A 20,044-nucleotide genomic window follows, 5' to 3' on the forward strand; every position below is an offset into this window, starting at 1 on the left:
TCAGATCCAGATGCACTACTGTCAGCACTATCAGCGTCCATTTCACTATCATCCGATCCATTATCATCATCGTCGTCATCATCTTGATTCTCTCCGTCCTCTTTCAATTCGTTATCTTCCCACCAGTCGTCTTCACTGCTCTCGCCATCGTCGTCCGAAGCAATTGTATCGAAATCTTCGGAATCAGAATCGATATCTGAAAATGCCATTTAGCTATTATTTTAATGAAAGAAATCAGAAAGATTCTGAAAAATCTTCAAGTTTGTTCGCGAAGAATAGTTTACGCTGATTTAAGGTAAAATTTGGTTGTTGACTCCAGATCTATCATAAGAACTATATCCCAGAACATGGTTCATGGAATATAAGGTAATTCGATAACTCACCATTATTGAACACAACCAAAGGTTGTTGAACAATAACCACATTATTTGTGCGTCTTTTGATAAGATCGGCAATCGTTGAAATTTTTCCGTGAAGCGCCAACAACTCCTTGTGATGACCGACTCTTGAGCGCAGCCAGCCGATAAGTCCACCAATTTCTTTTTCCAAATTCGGCAAAGAACTGAGATATGGCATATGAATAGAGAATGCAATTTGAGCCCATCGGATTGTTGGTCGAATGCTGAAAAATATTTTTATAGCGAATTATATTGAAGTCCGCTTACTCTACTGCATTCCTCGTTTTTAGGCGAGACTCGATGATTTTGAGCAATGGCAAGACTTGCATAGGTTGGAGGTCACGGAGAGTCGCCTGAAATTCGAAAATAATCATTACGGATAGCACTTGCAGCGTTATACAAGGCGATAACGGGAATATGTGAAAACTAACATGAATGATTTCAGAATTCATAATTCTAATAACAGCATCTATCTTGACACTGTCATTAGCCATGATTCCTTGGGTAAGAAGAACACATTGTGATCCTCCTGCTAGCCCGCTTGCTTTCACTTTCTTGGAGTCAGAAGTTGGGCTGTAAAACATTGTTTGTTTGACAAATAAACATTGCAGAATCTCTTACGTAGATGGCTCTTTCTCACGATCTCCTAATGGTTTCTCTGACTCGCTCAGTCGTGGCTTTCCGTTGCGAAGGAAACCATTAACGTGCTTTTTCCCGTTTGTTTCCGGCATTTCGGCTTCCACTACTTTTTCTACTTTTTCTGGAGTCGCCATTTTTTCGGGTATGGGAACCGCCACATTTGATTTCCTTGCCTTCTTTTCTCGAGCCATTACTACCTGAAATCATTAAAAAGTTTCGCTTTTAGAAAATTATATGAAATCAACAGATTTCACAGCCCAAACAAAGCGAATATAGTAAGAAAAGTGTCTTGAGTTCAATCATTATTCAAAGCACACTTTAATATTCCTAATTTTGTCACAAAACCTGATGAAAAATGGAAAATAATGCCGAAAAATAATAAAAATTTGCACCGGAATTGCGCAAGCCGTGCATGCGCTAAGAGAACGCTTGGCACATAAAATGTGTCCGCGCGAAATTCAAACAGAAAATATTGAGTTATTCGCGAATAATTATTCCATTTCACTTCCTTTTTTTCTTTTTTTCATGTCAGCGGTATTTGAATTTTTCGCACCGATTACATCACGCTGTACTTGAAGTTTATGTGGTTTTGCTTTCAATGTCTTTCTTATTGCGAACGTTCTTCAAAATTTCAGTTTATTTCTTCAAATATTCTCTTCACCTTCAGTTTTATTTCCAAAAAATGTTTTTTCAGCATGTCTCAAGAAGGCAACAAAACGTTCATGGCACGAGCGTCGCTGTTCGCATCGCCAGCCGATTCTGCAGCGGTTCCAAAGAAACGAGTGGCTCGCGAAGCGCCTCTCCCAGCTCCAGTTTTCCCAGACGAATCTACTATCCAACACGAAAGTCCTCAACGCTCTCACAATCGTTCACAGAGAGCTCTACCAACAAAAGTCGTTGAACCTGCACCAGAAGTGATAGCAGATGCACCAGAGGCAGATGAAGATGATGTCGAACCTATGGAAGTCGATACAACTGTTGTTCCATCCCCAGAAAAAGCTCCTCAATCTTCACCACCACGTGGCGATACTCCATGCTCGAAATCAACTACTCCACGAAGAAAGTCTGGTCGCAAATCGATGCCAACTCCCGGGAAACGTCTATTCTTCTCGAGCAGAGACACCGAAACAAGCGAGTGTCATGCGGCTGACCAATCGACCCAATTAGAACTTCTGATGGCGAATAGTGGAAATGAAATACCAAAGGCATTGAAGAACTATATTCAGGATAGGAAAGAGGTAATCATATTTTTCGAAACATTATTGAAGTTTTTATTTCCAGATGAGTGAATACGACATGCAGTTGAGAAGAGAGATCGAGGAAATGGAGGCAATAAGAAAGTCGAGAGAGACTATGCTCAAAAATGCCACCGAAGTTGCCAGTAGAAGCCATATTCTATCCACAGTCGTCCAAGAAATTGCTCCATTGGACCTCACACTTCGAAGAGAGCAAGCTCCAGTTGATGTCGTAAAGAGACTTTACTCGAAATTTTTGTCGATAACCGAAGAAGCCGGACAGAAAAAAATAGCGAATAGGAAAGCGTTGATGGAGAAAGAAACCACAAAAGAACTGGTAATATCTCAGATTTGTTATTGTAACTCTGCAGAGTTCTGCTTTTTTGAATTTATAACAGTACACAACTCTCGAATTGGAGGTTTACTAGAATGGTGAAAGTAGAAACCCAAGAAATGTTTATATTTCAATTTATTTTTTTCCGAAATGTTTATATTTCAATTTATTTTTTTTCAGAAAAGTCATCTTGAACGTCTTGAAAATATTAAACAAGAGAAGGATAAATTCCAAGAGACATTGCTAGAGAAATATGAGCAAGAAAGCACCATTTGGAATGAAACTGCCAAACAAATGGAACAACTCGAACTCCTGTCGGATTTCCTGAAGCCGCTTCCAATCTTCTAAAGAAATGTAATCTCCTTCTTCTGTCTGAATTTCTACTTGTAAGATAACAGAATAACAGAATAAAATTCAGTGAAATTCGATTTCATTCAGTTTATTGCTATTTGATTATTTCATGTTTTTCCGTATAAAATATTATTTGACTAGATGCTATTTTTGGTGAGAAGTGAGATCCTATTTGGTCCTTTAAAATGATTTGATTGTTTTGGTGAATTTTTATTATCGCAAGTCTTCTTCTTCCTCTTCTTCCTCCTTCTGTTCTGATTTCGTTATACTTTTTCCCATCAGTTTTCCACAGATACCACCATCCCGAAGATTCTCGAAAACCACTTCTCCGTTGTTACGGAAGCAGAAGAACGGCATCTCAAGAAGAATGTTCAAACCGACCTAAAATACTTTAAGTGGATTATTCGAAAGAATTGTATGTTGCCTTTGCAAAAATATTCTGTGAAGCGACAGCAGTTGCCACTGTTGCCACGTAGTCACATCCTTCATTGACAGCGTTCTCGAGACTTTTTTCAACCAACTTTCGACCAACTCCTTGTCTGAAACGTAGACTGTCTTTTCCAAAGTCTTTATGACTAATTACTCACCCTTGGCAGGATTTTGAAACGCACAAAACGTCAATTTTGAAAATTTTCTTTGAATTTCCAGTCAAAAACGCCAAATCCTGCTCCATAACTTGTACAAAAGCTGCCAACTTGTTTGCGTTTTCTCGGTCGTAAGTTCCGTTGGAAATCTCAGTACTGTAGTCACGATGAGGATCAAAAGATACTGTATCAGAAGATGTCGAGCAATGTTTTATGGCATTTAGACAGACAGCAACAACTTCCTGAATTACTTCAAGAGGATAAGTCTATATTCAGATGCTCATTGAGCTCACCTCTCCATCAAATACAACAATTGAGCTCTTCTCATCTTCCAGTCCGCTCATCGCCAAATCCACAAAAAATTCGCCAACATCTTCCTCTGAACAACTCAGAGAAGTTGTGATAGGCTCAGTGACCCGAAAGTGTTCCATTAGAAATTTATGGACGACATCTTTGTGCTCCAGCAACCCAGTTTTGAATTTAAGCTCAGAATCTGTCATTTTCAGACAGATTGAAAGTTCAGAAGTGCCACTTCCAAATTTTCGAAATAGTGTAGTACTAAAATCAGAGTAACACGGAACAAAAAAAGAATAGAAAAAGGAACTTGCTTCTGCTCCGGGGACTCCTGTGAGCAAGAAAGAGCACCCACTCTTTCTCTCTGAGCCCTCCTCACATTTCGCCTAGACAACACGCGTTACATTTGCATTTTCCACATTTCCCATGCTTCCAAGTATTGACATTTTCCTTTTCCTTCTCCTCCAACACTTCTTCACCCTCCTTCGCCGTTTCTACACGGCGATTAAGGGCTCTCGGAGCCCCTGAATTGCTCTTTTCGTAGTGGAGCGCGCTTGCCACATTGAATAGTGACGGGCGTGGCCTAGTTCTGGTGGACTAGAATTTGAATGGGAACCGCGACGCGGCGCACGCTTACGCACCCAAAATTCTTTCGAGAAGAATATTTTTGTTCGAAGAATTTCTCGATTTTCCTTGCAATTTCCGACTTTAAAAAATGTTTAACTTAAAAACACAATTTTTGAAAGGCTCTGAGTATTTAAAGATATTCAGCTTGTTTTATAACTCATTCTTCGTTGATTTTTTGATTTCCTAAATTTTGAAAAAATTAGAAAAATTAATGTTTCTTATTTCAGAGCAAAATGATGCGCCCACCGATTATTCTGCTTAAGGACGGGACTGAAAACAAGCAAGGCAAGGGTCAGATCGTTTCCAACATCAATGCTTGCATGGTTAGTACTGAAACAAAGATATACTGTAGGAATGAGTGACAAAAATTTAAAACAAAGCTAATTCTTCGCAAGTTTTGCTATTCAGTGAAAGGAAAAATTATGTTTGTGTTTAACGAGCGAAAACGCTATTTGCGGGTTCAAAGTTTTCGAAATCATTGACTTATGCTCATAATTTTCAGGTTGTTGCCGACAGTGTCCGTACCACCTTGGGTCCACGCGGTCTTGACAAGCTGATCGTCGACAGCAAAGGCCACACCACCATCTCTAATGACGGAGCCACTATTCTCAAACTTTTGGATATCGTCTTCCCAGCAGCCTCCACAATGGTTGATATCGCCCGATCCCAAGACGCTGAAGTTGGAGATGGAACCACTTCTGTTGTCATACTGGCTGCTGAAATCCTGAAACAGATGAAGCCATTCATCGAGGATGGAGTTCACCCACAACTTCTGATCCGTGCTATCGGAAAAGCTTGTGAAAAGACGCTGAAAGAGTTGGCCAACTTGGAAATCAAGATCAGTGGAGAGGCTGAGCTCCGTGAGATGCTCGTCAAGTGCGCTGCTACCACTTTGAGCAGTAAACTTGTGAGCCAAGAGCGTACTTTCTTCGCTAATATGATTGTTGATGCCGTCAACACTTTGGATGCTCATCTTCCATTGAACATGATTGGAATCAAGAAAGTTAATGGAGGAAATTTGCATGTGAGTCTTTAAATCTGAATATTCTCCTAAGCGTCATGCATTTTTCTAGGAGTCCCGTCTCGTCAAAGGAGTTGCTTTCCAAAAGGCATTCAGCTACGCTGGATTCGAAATGCAACCAAAGAAATATACCGGCGTCAAAGTCGCTCTTCTCAACGTGGAGTTAGAACTCAAGGCTGAGAAGGAAAACGCTGAGATGCGTCTGACGAACGTTTCCGATTTCCAAGCTGTTGTTGATGCTGAGTGGAATATTCTTTACGATAAACTCCAAAAAATCGCTGATTCTGGAGCTAACGTCGTCCTTTCAAAGCTTCCAATTGGAGACGTTGCAACTCAATGGTTCGCTGATCGTGATATGTTCTGCGCTGGAAGAATCCCACAAGACGATCTTGACCGTTTGATGGCTGCTTGTGGAGGAAGTGTTCTCACCACAGTGTCCCAAATCGAGGATTCCGTTCTCGGAAAATGCGGAAAGTTCTACGAACAACAAGTTGGAAGTGAGCGTTACAACTTCTTCGAAGAGTGCTCTAAACATCAAGCATGCACGCTTCTTCTTCGCGGAGGAGCTGAACAATTTATTGCTGAGACTGAGAGATCCCTTCATGATGCCATTATGATTGTTCGACGAGCAAAGAAGAACGACTCGATTGTGGCGGGAGGAGGTGCTATCGAAATGGAATTAAGCCGTTTAATCCGTGATCAGGCACGTACCATCGAAGGAAAAGATCAAGCTTTCTGGATGGCATATGCTCAAGCTTTTGAGGTACATTCATTGAAAATGAATTTTCTATATTAATTGTTTTATTTTCAGATGATTCCTCGCCAACTCTGCCAAAATGCCGGTCTTGACGCTCTCGATGTGCTGAACAAGTTGAGACATCGCCATGCTCAAGGAGAGAAATGGGCTGGAATCGATATTCATCGTGAAGCTGTTGGAGACAATCTTGTTGCTTGCGTGTGGGAGCCAAGTATTGTGAAGAGGGTTAGCGCAATTTCCATGAAGCATTGTTCGAATATTTATATTTTCAGAATGCCATCACCGCTGCGACCGAAGCTGCGTGTCTCGTCCTTTCTATTGATCAAACCGTCAAAAATGCACGCTCACCTTCCGGAGGACAAATGCCAGGACTTCCAGGAATGTAAAATTCATCCCCGAAAGTTTGAAACCCGGCTGCTTTTCGTATTCATATTCAAAACATTTTGCAATTTTCTTCATAATTCGTTGTTTTTGAACCCTTTTGTTGTTCCCCGTCCTTCTCCTTCAAACGTTCTCATAGCTTCTTGCAAAAACTTTAAACTCCTTTTTTCAATATCCCGTTTTCTTTTTCTATTCCCGCTTGTTTTATTTACTGCTCCCCGTTTTTTTCTATGCGTGCTGTTTTTCTTTCTTTTTTTCAGTTTTTGGATTTTGTCTCAAAAAGTGCACTTTTCATATTCTGATTTTACTCGAACAGTGTGAGGATATATCAAAAACTTGTCGATTGAGCGTCTACTGGAAATGTGTACTCCGATTCCTTCGATTACAAGGAAATGGAAACCAGACTTGTAACGGGCCGGGCCGATTTGAGAATTTTCACCGGCCTGGGGCACAGTTCAAAAATTTTTCGACTATGTTTTTACATATAGATAAAACTCGGTCTTATATAGGATTTTTGATCATTTTTGATGAAAATTTGAAAAAAAAATAGTGCACATTTTTGGCTCCGGGCCGGGCCGGCAAATTTCTCTACCGGCCCGGGCCATTTTGCAAGTCTGAGGGAAACACCCGGAAAAGCGGATCCCAGTAGAAGAATTATTGAACAGGCACTTCTGCCGGGAGATCATTGGGGCAAATTTTTTCTGACAGGTTCTAAACTGTTCTTTAGAAACGAAATTTGATAGCCAGAACATTAGCGACGAATTTCATTAATTTCAAAATTTAAAAACAAAAACGAATGGATTCCCACAGCGGGAAATCTGATGAAGAAGGTCAAACCTTACGATGGTATTTCAATAATGTTACCGGAAAAGCGAAAAAAGCGGTGTGGTCGGGAAGTTTTGGGGGAGAAGGGAATGGATACCGGCTTCAGAGTCAAGGGGAAGAAAGAAGTGCATATAGAGGCCACGTCGATCGGGCTCGAACATAAGAGAAAAAAGTGAATTTTCAAAGGAAAAACTATCAGGGAAGTAATAAATGGGTTTAAAATCGAAAAACTTAAAGTAACTTTTAAGTGGCAGTGATATTAGAATAAAAGTTTTCGAGAGGGCGGGAACTTGAGCATATAAGGTTATTAGACTTTTTAGGCAATGATTTGCTTTGAATGAATCAAAACAAAGCATGGATAAAAAAGGTAAATTAGCGAAATTGATGATATAATTAGACACTATTCTTGAGTGGAACTTGGTCGTTATGAAGAGCTCGTTCTCGTTCTGCGACGTTGTATTGATCGGCCTTGTATTTTGCACATCTCTGACAGGTGAAGATGATGATGAAGAGAAGAATCAGAGTGATAAGGATGATAGCGAGTGGGAGCATCCATCCGTAGTTGTCTGGAATATGGAGAAATGTGTTATGTTTGTGCACAAGTGTCTAATTTCCTACCTCCAATTTTCAATTCTTGCTTCAATTTCACAATGAATTCTTGTTCTGGTCCATCAATAAGAACTGGGAACTGATTAGTTCCTTCGCAACGATAGATTCCAGCATCTGCCTCTTCGACCTTTTCGATACTCAAAACACCCGATGTCTTGTCAAACGAAACGCGTCCTTCGATCTCTAACGGGAAATCGTTTTTGAACCAAATGACGTTCGGTTCTGGATATCCGATGATTGGGCATGGAATACGAGCTGTTGTTTCAGGGGAAGCATAGACGGCGGATCCCTATAGCATTTGGTTATGAGATTCCTTTTTAGTTACACATCACTTACCGTGACAGTGAATGGTTCATCTGACTTTTTGAGTGGCCAAGATTCGTTGTTCTTCACTACTGGGTGTGCTGAAAGCAAAGTTTTAGAGTTAGAGTTTCAGATTTTCGCAACAAAATCCGAAAAATTGTGTCTTGTTCGTTGTTAGAGACTCACAATAAGCGAACATATTCCCGGTAATAATCGAATTATCTGGTACTTTCACTTCACAACGGTATTTTCCAGAAGCCTCGGCTTTCGACTTTCCGAAATGCAAGTAAGCTTTGTTATCCTGTCCGATATCTGCTGCGAACTCCTTCTTATCACGAATCCGAATGAACCGAGCCCATGTTGGTTTGTAATGAATTGTTCCTTCGCGTACTTGACACCTGAAACACTTTGGAGAAATTAATATTGGGTTTTTGACAAGCGGTGATTTAGCTAAATATGAAGCAGTCTTGTTATAAGATACGGGTGCGAACTATATAACCCGAGAGGCTAAATAATATATAGTTCGTTCCGTCTGGGTTGTTCTCGTTCATTTTCATCAAACGGACCATAAAAATCCGGTTATTTGTCTGTCTGGATCGATATCTGTCGAGAAGAGTGCTTCTCCATGAATCACAGTCTGCAAGTTTCCCATTGCAATGTACCGGGAGCTGGTGGCCGCATCGTTTTGCAAATCTGAAATAGAATTCTATTAGAATAAATACTTTGGAATTCAACAAAATTATTGGAACCTATTTTTCTTTGCCTGTCTCGTTACTTCTGACAACATTTTTAGTACTTCAAAGTGTCAAGTCAAAAAAACAACTAATACTTTCTGTAAAGAACATCTTCTTTGTGACTCAACTATTCTACAAATATACGCGTTCACCAGCTTTTTTTCTGCCTTTTTCTCTTTTTTAGTACAAAAGTAACGAAAAAAGGCTTACACAGTGCAAACAATACGGCTAGTATCGTTGTGCCACGTAGCATTCTGGTGGATGTTCGAATGAAAGTCGGAGAAGAATCGATTCGAATGGCGATTCTGAAAATATTTCTTTCGTTGAGAACTATCAAAATTGAGAGAACTGAAATAAGAAATCGCAACGGAGGTGTGAAAATTACGATAGACAAACGAAGACATTTCGGGAGAACAAACCGGGAGAACGCAATAAAAATATTGAGAACTAGTGGAAAACCTCACGAAAACCTTTTGAACAAAAGACCCAACGAGCCGGTAAAACTTGCAACATTAATATTGAAACTGATTCATCTTACCAGCGAATTGCATGTTTCAGGAGGTCAAAAAACCGACAACTTTGAGTGAATCTATAAAATTTTGTTGACTGTTTTTCTCACTTCCAAGTCAAACAACTCCAAAAGGAGTGATAAGGACTCTCCCGCTGCCAAAAAGTATGGTGGGGGAGACGCAGAGATTTTGAAGGAAAAGGTAAAATGAAAAAAGCATACAAACACATATAAAAAAGCAAATAGTAGAAGGAAGAAGAAGAAAAAAGAATGTACATGACAAACTGTATGGGTCGAAAAAGTAAGCATAGGCTCTGAGAATGTTTCCACGAATAATCGAGTTTGGAGAAATGGAACAATTAGAAACGATTCAACAATTACAAATCGTCATAGAGAACGGATTTTTATGGCTCCCCGGTGAATACGAAACTCTTCAAATGAAAAAACACGGTCTGAGACCAATAAGCCAACAAAAGCAGTTGGGGTCAAACATTAGACAGACACAAAAAAAACCGACAAAGAGATGACAGATACACACAGACTCAGAATAAGAAAACGAAGAGAATGCCGATGTTGTCAAAGAGCAATTTTGCGTGTGAAGAGGGCATGGAACAGCGGTGCCCGCCAACTCTTATTTCTTTCGAATTTATTGCTTCGATCGTTGGTTTTTTGGAAATCGGTGTCATTAAAGGGATCCATATTTTCGACGAAAAGAATATAACTGGAATCAGAATTCGAGGAGGTGGTACTTCTTGAGTATAATGAGAATTTAGTGAAATTTCCAACGATAGAGCTTCTTTGTATAGACACTATCGTTACTATGATCGTATTCTGCAGTGGTTGTGACTCAGAAGGCGCCAAGAACAAATGTTTTCACAAGAAAAATAGGTGTTTTTGATTGAGTTTTGCGATTTTGTCCCAAAATAAATTTTCAATCAGAACACTATCTCCCTCTTTTTCTTCTCATTTTCGAGCCAATTTTCTAATCCAATTGACATTTTATGGGCGGAGAAACGTCGACAAAACATCCAGAATAAATATCCTGGTTTGTTTTAAAATGGAGCAATTAGACCAAATTTGGCTCCAATTTTTGACGATAAAAAGAGCTCAATTTCCTTGGACACATCAAAAATCAAACGTCTCCGTTTCCTTCTTCGTCGCCTCTTCTTTCTTGGCGGTCGGATTCAGTAGAGATAACATCTTCGCCCAGAAATAACACCCTCTTTGTCAAGGTTTTTGTTTCTTTTCACTCACTTCTTTGCGAGAAAGAAACAGAAACATTTACATAGCATTTCTTTAGACTACGGTATTTGTAGTTGTCAGAGTATGGAATCCGAAGGAAAAAGGTTCTGGGGAATAAAACTGACTCATGCATTTTTGATTAGGCGGAGCGGACGGCACAGAGCAATTTGGACGGATGAAAAAAAGAGTTATGAAAACTCAATGAATGCATGTGGAGAAGGAAGAGAACAAATATCAACAACTGAAAAATAATGGGATTTCAGAGCATCGGAATCTAGTTTTTGTTTGAACTTACTACACGCCATCTCAAAGCTGAAATTCTAATCTAAAAACGAACTGTTGGACTCATTTTGGAGACGCTAAATCTAAAAATGAAGAAGAACAACAACTGAATTCGTTCAGCCGTAGTAATTAGAGACAAACAGAACGAACACTACTAAACGGTCCCCGGAGACATACAATACGTATATAATACGAAAACGCCGAAGTTTTCAAATAATACAGTATGATGACAATGGGAAAACTAATCTCAGAGGCTACGACATGAAAGGAAAAATTGTGAGATTTGATTTGATCTGAAGACGATTGGAACAATTCAGAGAGCAAGACCACAGTAGTATGTGACGGAACAGATAAACCAAAGAAAAGAAGCAAAAAAAACAGGTAGATTCGAAGACGTCAAGGATTACATGTATTTATTATTTATGCAACCGATGTTTGAAGAGCATCGTTCATATCAGAACTGAACTTTTGAAACAAAGAAACGGAGTTCTGGGCAATCGTTCGAACACGGAAAAACTAACTTTCAGAAATGAACGACTAGGAGGAAAGAAAAACAAAAACATGTATAATCTTCTCTTCTCGTTATTTATAATTTCCGCTTAAGACAAAAAGCAAAAAATGGAAAGAGAGATAGAGAGCTCAAAAAAGGGAGATGCAGAAAACGGAGAAGTTGTGAAGAAATGGAAACTATGTGTCAATGTGCAGAAAAAAGTGCCCCACATCATCTTGCGGGGGGCTGCTCCTTGCCATTTTTGAGTTGTTGTGTATGTATGTGTGTAAGCAATGTGCCAATGTGCCAAGACGTGTGCACAAATCCCTGCTTTTTATTTCACAAAAGCTTTTTCCTGTTTTTTTCGAGTTGCTGTTTTTGATAGGAAAACAGAGATATCATATTACGTTGTGAAAAACCAAAAAATTCAGAAGTTTTCATTCCTATTTTCAGGAGTTCAGAAACGTTGAACAACTTGCTTTATGATGGTGAGCTTGGCGGAACACATGCAGAGCATGAAGCCGAAGACGGCAATAGGAAAAAAAAGCAGCCGTCAATAAAAAGAGATTTGTCGTTTTTCTTCTTTTCTTTCTGGCGACAGCTCCCGCTTTCTGTCAGTACATTCTCATTTTCTTTTCAAAACATTCCGGATACTGAAAACTTTCAGGAGATGCGAGATGGAGACGTGCGAAATTCAAAACTCGAGAATTCGATGGTGGCGGGAAATCGCGAAATCCGAAACGCTTTCACTTCAAAATGGCATCTTTTTGTGAAAGAAAGGACGAAAAGCAGAAGATTGGAAGGGAAGTGGGTCGGGAGTGAGTTCCCTTGAGGTTTTGAAAAAAACCGGCACCTAAAGATTTTGAAAAAAACTCATTCATAAGATTTAAATGGAGAAAAAGGAAACTCGTTGAGATGTGGATTGACTTTTGAAGGAGCGGATGTAATGTTTTGGTAAAGTAATAGAAAATTAGGAATCTGAATGTCTAATTATGCCAGTATGTAGACGTCTAGAGTTCGATACTGATAGAGAACATTTCCACTTAGATCAAAAAAGTATTTTGCACTCGACTATTGAAATCATCTGAGTTCAAGAAGCTGAGTCTAATCCAAGAAGTTTCCAACTTTAGGATCGTTACTATTTCAGTCGGCTACTCTTCTAAGACACATGAGAATATAGCAAAGATGAGTTTTAGAACCAGAAGACCTTGAACGGGAATGCAGAGCGAGACTTACTAATCCTAGATTCTTTGGAAAAAACTTCCGAATCTTGGAACATCATAAACTCCGAAATATCCTCGATACTAATTCAGCTGTAAGAATGAGCCGATTATGAAATATAAACGGTGCTCCGGGAGACACTTAGAGACTCAAAGTTAGAGGCGGTGGGAGGGAGAACGAACAAAAAAAGAATGCACACATAGGCTCAGTCACACAACAATTGCTCATTTCTCATTCTTCCATTTCTAATTTTCAACGATTATGAGCGGTTCCGCCAAAGAAACTTGAAAATTCGAAAATCCCAGAGATTAGTGATTTTCAAGATTTTTTTTGAAGAAAAATACATCTCAAATTCGTCTGACTGCTTTTCAGAGAATACGGAAACAAGGAAGGTGCTAGAAAAAAGCAGAGGTTTTTTAGCATCCTTGTTTTTTTGTGTTTCTCTTCCTTCAAGTTGTATAGAAGACATCTGAGGAGAACAAGAAAAAGGAGTGATTCAGAATGCAAAAGAAGAAGAAAAAAACAACAAAATAATGTTTGCATTTGAAGTGAAACTGTAGTATCTTCTGACTTCTCGGTAGCTTTACAAACAACATTAGTGATGTTTCATTTTACGATTTCGTACATTTCAGTCAAAATATTCATGCCAACAACAAATTCGAAGATAGATAGATACAATTTTTTGGATTATCAGTTTTTGTATATGTATCAGCTTGAATCAGAGCTAAAAGATATCAGAATCGTATGAATCAGAACGGGATGAGTCAGAAAAGTGGAGAAATTAAAAACAGAGGCTTCGTGGAGCTTTTTCAAACATAACCATCAGTAGGGTATTTGGAAATTTCAATCAATGAGAACTAGGGTTGAAAACTGAGACGTTTCAAAACTAGAAAATGTTTGATGACACAGAGCAAGATATCCGAACCTGTATGAGTCATATGTCAAAAATCTTTAATCAAGAGCCTCTAACTATCACTCGGAACCACGGAACCGATTCGTCATTGTCAGGATTCAAAACATGCAATGCACTGATGAAAGGTTGTTGGAACATGACAAGTGAAACAGAAGAGGATCCACTGGACAGCTGACTGACAAAAAGAATGAGAGAAAGAAGCATGAGCTCTTTTTTGAGGAGCTTTTCCCTTCTTTTTCGAGTAGGTGATGTGCTCAATGAGCAGACAGGATTTAGAGAAGAGAGAAAGACAGAAGTGAACTTCTGAAGGAAGAAAATAGGAAATCTGGAGAAGGAAAAGAAGACGTCATAAGGGGTTCAAATTTAGAACTATTGCATTTTTCATGAGAAAAAAATCGGAAGAAAAGGGAGTTGATTTCTGAACAAGAAATATGAAGGAAATAAGAAAACGGCATATGTCGAGAATGTGATAGGTCCAGCTGTACCGTTCATTACTAAACATGGTTTTAGATGACCAGATGTTGGCACAGTGCCAAGAAATGGTTTGTGTAGGATTCAGGATTCTTAGGGTTGAAAATTCAAAATTTGTGAAGGCAGGATATTCTTTAGTACGCATTTTTTATGATTACCAATTTTAAGGGGAGGTGATCAATCAGCAAAAAAAGAAGTTCCTAACTAGAATGAAATGATCGGAATTCGAATTACTGAAATTGGTTTCGAATCAGAGAATCTTCTGATAGACTGATTCTGACAGACAAAACTGGAACAATCATCTCAAAAGAATGCCGTCGATTCGAAATCGGTTGATTTCAAATGAAAAAACTTCCCGCCGAACTGCGCAATACTGTCCTATCCCCTCTCATTCCATGTGGTCAATGATTCTCTCCCATTGTACTTGTCACTTTTCGAAACGTTCAAATTCGAATTTCAAATTGGTGTGATGTAATGGGTGAACGAAAAGAAGAGAAGCAGAGAAAGTAAGGTTAACCTCACAATCAAATGTAAAGAGAAATGAAAAGAGAGGAGGAGGAGGTGTGAGCGAGTCGAAAAAATGGTATATGCAGATGTGTTGGCATTGCGTACTGAATGACGAATGTGGGAGCGAGGAGACGGAAAGGGCGCAATAAGAAGAACAATAGGATTCGAATTGGGAATACATTTGAAAAAAAAACGGAAAGTTCAGGGAGCAGTGTTTGCATTTAAACAGATTGTTTCAGTCAGAGTTTTCATAAAAAGTGAGACACGAAATACAGTTACCTGTAAACTTTTCTCGTTTCTTCTCATTCAAAAAAGGCGCCACATAGGTGGCCTAAACCAGGTGTTGAGGATTAAGAACGACCTTTCAAAGGTAGAATTTTTCTTCTTTTTTCCGTCACAAAAAAACGGAAGGAGTAACGCAGAGGCGAAAAATTAAATTGAACGATTTCTGTTATTTTTTGTCAAAAAGTGTCTAGAAACACACTAAAAATGAGAGACGACTCAGCACAATGGAAAAATGAAATTACAAGAAAAATTATGAAATTTTGTTATTTCGAAATCGACTAGTTCGGATCCATTGAAATTGAACAAATAATTGCAGGGAATTTACAGGCAGGAGTGTGAACACTTGGCTTAATTTCGGGAAATTAGGAGTGGAGACGGGGAAATTATGAAAAAAGGGATGAATTAGCATATGAATAATGAGTTAATTATAGGAGGGTACACGGGGTTTTGAGGTTTCTCGCTGTCCACGAAGATAGGTGGTTTTAATTTCAAATTTGAAAGAGAGAAGAAATTGAAACAAACGTGTGGGAGAGGTTTTTTGAGAAGTGAGTCATCGGAGAACACTTGATTGAAAAGAGGAGTGGAGAAGAAATAAAATAGAAAATGATTGTTGCGTTACTGCAGCGATTTCGAGGGAACACTGTGAACTTTAGATTGAGAATTCAAAGTTTCGGCTGATAAGAGATTAGAAGGATTAGCGGTATTTGATATTTTCAAAAATATGTAGGAGAGAAGCGAATTTTTTTTTCGAACAGATATGCAAAAATTAGATTGGAAAAATAGGTGGAATTTATAAAAATGTGGCAGAAAGAGGAAAACAATTTCAATAGCAATCAACCACAAGTTTTTCATCATTTAAAAATTAATAACAAGTCGGTTTTTTCTTTGCCATCCTCTTGATGCCGTCGCCACCGCCCCTCCTCCAATGATGTTTCATTCATTCAAAAATCGAGTGAAAGTGAAAAAAGAAGTATCAGTTTTCTCTATTTCTCTAGTTTTTTCTCAAATATTTTGCTTCAAATGAAGATATATTAAACCTTCTCGAGAAAAAGATGAAAAGGGGAAGATAGATGAGAAAAAATGACTGGGTGGGAAATGATGCGGAAAGTATCGTTTTTGTTTGAGAAGTACATGTGAAAATTTGAAAAACAGCAAGATTTTCACGAAAATTTCGATCCCAAGAAACTGTGGAAGACATATCAGATTTATGAGTAACACAAGGAGAAAGACAATTTCGGAGATGAACAGCAGAACGATTGAAAATTTGAACGATAACAGAAAATTACGGGCGAAACAAAAAATATATTTAAATAAGAAGAGAGCTACTGATTTTACACTTTTTTTCTATTCTCTCTGATCTTCTCATGATGATAAACACATGTGTTGTTTCTTCTCTTATTCTAAGTTTGATCAAAGAGAAAGATTACAAACGGATATACTGATGAAGGAAAATCTTTTCAATTGAAAAATGTATTTCGGAAGGTTTGAATAGACGAATAAGAGTAAAATAAGTTGATTTACATTGAAAATTATCTTAAAAGAAGAGGAAAATTGATGAAAATGCAAGAAAAAAAACACCGAAAAACTTTATTTTGAATCGGCGGTAACCGAAGGGTATTGCGTACTTTTGCAGACTTGCGCGTATGATGACCGTACTTGATCCCTACAGTCTCAAAGAGACCGTACAAATCGGGAAGAAACGAAATTGGGAAGAAACGAAAGCGGAAGAAACGAAACGGGAAGAAACGAATCGGGAAGAACAAGCTAAATTTCTGTGAACACCTTCACGTCAAATTGCGGAGTTGACCGTAATCCAAAATTGGGAAAAGATTTTACTGGCTTATGCGCTAAAATTTGTGTCAAAAATAAAGCTACGGAACTAAAAAATCGATTTAGAGCATTGTGCGCAGCCATTACTACAGCTAAAGTCAGGAAAACTTGCGAAAAACTGTTCTTCCCGTTTCGCTTCTTCCCGAATCGTTTCTTCCCGTTTCGTTTCTTCCGCTTTCGTTTCTTCCCGAGTTCATTTCTTCCCGATTTGTACGGTCTCGTCTCAAACGGAACGGTATGAAATAAAACAGCGATGAACAGGATCTGCGTTTTTAGAGCAATGATAAAATGAGTAAAAATCATTCGGGAAAAAAGGTTGTTCGCAACTCGCAAGTGGAAAGATAATGTTAATGTTACCGAACTGTAAACCCTAGTCAAATTCCAATATTCATAAAAAGAACTGCACATCTTTCTTCATGGTTATTGTGGTTTCCGTTTTGCAGGAGAATGGCTACTAAGTTGAAAACGATGAATACAATCACTCTGTACAGTTTTACTCATTTTCTGGATACTGTAGCCAAAGTGATTTTGACAGAATTTGCACTCACAGCGAGAATCTATCTATGATTTCGAAGATTCTTGAAACTCGCCCAACAAAGATTATGAGAAGACACACTTTCAGTACCTGAAAATCAGTTTAACAGTAATTTCTCTTAGTGCCGTTCAGTGAATTCATCTGAATCGCTCATTCATTTTCTTTGAAGATGATCTGATAAAGAATTCCAAACCAATGTAAACGTTCGATGTAATCTTCAAAAAAGATTGGAAATCCCCCCTATCACTTATGTCCGAATTTCAAAACTCTTGACTCGCAAAGCCTCTAATCTCTAAATATCCGGTGCTTCCCCCATATCTTCATTCCCTTCTTTTTTTCATTTACACCGTCATCATCACCATGTTAGAGTATGTATCCTCAAGGAATTCCTTCTCATTTCCATATCTAGGAAAATAAATATGCGTATATAACATATATAATTTGACACGCAATCCATTACACACGCACTGGTAAGGCGAGTGAAGAGTCTCTTTTCTCTTACTCTCTTTCGAAAAACTTTAGTTTTTGCCTCTTCCTCCTCCCCTTTTTCTCTTTTCGTTGTCCCGGCAACCCACTCATTCGTATCTCGAAAAAGAGAAAGAAGGGCGCCCTTCCTTTTATTTTCAAACACCAAACAATACTGTGAAAAAAATAAAGTTTGGCCAAGGATTTTCAAAAAAAATTTTCGCGCCCAAAACACTTTAGTGCATTTGTGAACTAAAGTGTTTTGGGCGCGAAAATTTTTTTTGAAAATCCTTGGCCAAACTTTATTTTTTTCACAGTAGTACCCTTTGTACTCTTTTTATGTCTGCAACCTCTCTCTTTTCTATTGGATTTCTTTTAAATTGGTTCGGTGGTTCACTCAGGAGTTCCCTTTTTTGAGTTTTGGAGAACTCTGTTATACTTTTAGGTGGCAGATCTTGGAACATTTCAGCGTCATCTATTCATAAGACTATTCAGATATTACATACATATTTCCGGAATCTCCACTATTCGTTTTACTCCTTCCAAATTCAGCTTCTGAAACGTTTGTGTCTAAATTTATTTTAATCTGATCCCATTCTGTTTCAATCCTAATTCCAATCAAAAAATTACCTCCCATTCTTCAATTTTTCTCGGATTACCTTAATCCTCTTGATCCATGATTTCTACTATTTATGTTGCTTTTTTTGCTTTTGACCTGCTTCCTCGCATTTTATTCCTTTTTTAGGAGGTAATTTCAACTTTTTAGATACATACAACCAATATGAACATGTCATTGATAGACGCGTTGGATCGACACGAGAATGACAAAATTCAGCAAATTTTGGAGGACAATCCGGTATGATTTTTGTTTTTCAGAGGAGTCCAAAAAGGCTAGAGAGAGAAAAACAAACGCGAGTGCATTCTCACGAGACATGTAATTATGGGGAAAAAGAGTATTTTGGTTGTGGAGTGACTTTAGGTCTACGAAGCAGATGAATTTTCATTTTATTATAGTTCTAGTAGCTCCAACAGAGAGAAGTAAGCAATGAAAAAATAATCAGCAATGTGGGCGAGTTGGTAATTATTAATGAGCTATTAGTCAAATTACACGTGTAGAAGTTGGTGAAAAAACAGGAAATAGCAATGCACTCGGAATTCAGACTTGAGACTCTTGAGTATATAATGTGTACTCTTACTTACAGGACGAAGTCAGATATAGAAACGAAGAAGATAAAGTGGCCATCCACTATGCTGCCTCAGATGGTGACTTGAATGCATTGAAGTTGATATTTCTAGCTGACCGGACTCTTGTAGATGTCAGAGATGGAACAAAGTAAGGAACATAATGAGATTGATCTAGTCTAGGAAGTATTATTTCAGACAGACTCCCCTTCTGTGTGCTGTCATGTCAGGAAGAATCGAGAATGCAGAGTTTCTTGCGAACAATGGAGCAGATGTTCATGCGATTGATGAGAATGGAAGGAATGCTGTACATTGGTCTGTTGTTAGTGGACAGGTCAGTTCTATAAAGGTGACACTCAGAAAATCTTGAAAACTTCAGTTAGAATCATTGAATTGGTCGATTGCAAAAGGAGTTGATCTGCAAGCTCAGGATAACGATGTAGGTGTTCCTTCGAAGTTGTAAATCCACAAATTGTTCTTTTCAGCAAGAATGTACCCCACTTCACTACGCCACATGCAACGAGGACACTCCCCCAGAAGTCTCTCAAGCCATCATAGTAACACTATTGAAGCATGGAGCAAAACCGAATCCGGTGGATACAGATGACCGTACTCCAATTCATTGGTGCAGTAGTAATGGGAATCTAGAAGCGATAAAAGCTCTATACAATTCTGGAGGCGATTTGACTTGTAGAGATAAACAAAACTTGAATATCCTCCATTGTGCAGCAAGTCATGGATATCATGAAGTAATTGAATTCGCAATTCGAAATGTTGATAGACCAATCATTGATGACATCGACAAAGCAGGTCACTCTGCTCTATTCTATGCAATTTCATTTGGACATTATGAAGCTGCATTGAAGTTACTCCAGAACAAAGCAAACCCGAACCATCAAGATCAACGACTCGCCACAGCTGCTCACAGTGCTGCGTCGAAGGGACAGATGAGAATGTTGAAACTTCTGAAACAGTTCAACGCCTCATTTGATATCCAGAATTATAGAGGAGATTTACCATT

At 38.6% G+C, this 20,044-nt stretch overlaps 4 protein-coding genes across 4 annotated transcripts; 2 read left to right on the plus strand and 2 right to left on the minus strand.

Moving 5' to 3' along the window:
* Window positions 1-1,732: 1,732 nt before the first annotated feature.
* GCK72_019256 (uncharacterized protein) lies at window positions 1,733-2,954 on the plus strand (the record flags this gene model as incomplete). Its single annotated transcript, XM_003115811.2, has 3 exons — window positions 1,733-2,275; window positions 2,319-2,609; window positions 2,787-2,954. The coding sequence occupies 3 exons, from the start codon at window positions 1,733-1,735 to the stop codon at window positions 2,952-2,954; spliced, it is 1,002 nt and encodes a 333-aa protein (XP_003115859.2).
* Window positions 2,955-3,170: 216 nt separating this feature from the next.
* On the minus strand, window positions 3,171-4,041 carry GCK72_019257 (uncharacterized protein; the record flags this gene model as incomplete). The annotated part of the gene is made up of 4 exons (XM_053732943.1): window positions 3,171-3,338; window positions 3,409-3,496; window positions 3,545-3,783; window positions 3,835-4,041. The coding sequence occupies 4 exons, from the start codon at window positions 4,039-4,041 to the stop codon at window positions 3,171-3,173; spliced, it is 702 nt and encodes a 233-aa protein (XP_053581856.1).
* A 654-nt stretch (window positions 4,042-4,695) lies between these two features.
* GCK72_019258 (uncharacterized protein) lies at window positions 4,696-6,626 on the plus strand (the record flags this gene model as incomplete). Its single annotated transcript, XM_003115750.2, has 5 exons — window positions 4,696-4,785; window positions 4,965-5,486; window positions 5,536-6,246; window positions 6,295-6,465; window positions 6,513-6,626. 5 exons carry the CDS (start codon window positions 4,696-4,698, stop codon window positions 6,624-6,626), a joined length of 1,608 nt encoding a protein of 535 aa, XP_003115798.1.
* A 1,213-nt stretch (window positions 6,627-7,839) lies between these two features.
* GCK72_019259 (uncharacterized protein) lies at window positions 7,840-9,010 on the minus strand (the record flags this gene model as incomplete). The annotated part of the gene is made up of 5 exons (XM_003115271.2): window positions 7,840-8,012; window positions 8,065-8,344; window positions 8,392-8,459; window positions 8,545-8,756; window positions 8,925-9,010. 5 exons carry the CDS (start codon window positions 9,008-9,010, stop codon window positions 7,840-7,842), a joined length of 819 nt encoding a protein of 272 aa, XP_003115319.2.
* Window positions 9,011-20,044: the final 11,034 nt, after the last annotated feature.

Source organism: Caenorhabditis remanei, chromosome V (genome assembly GCF_010183535.1).
Source record: "Caenorhabditis remanei strain PX506 chromosome V, whole genome shotgun sequence".
Lineage (NCBI taxonomy): Eukaryota > Metazoa > Nematoda > Chromadorea > Rhabditida > Rhabditidae > Caenorhabditis > Caenorhabditis remanei.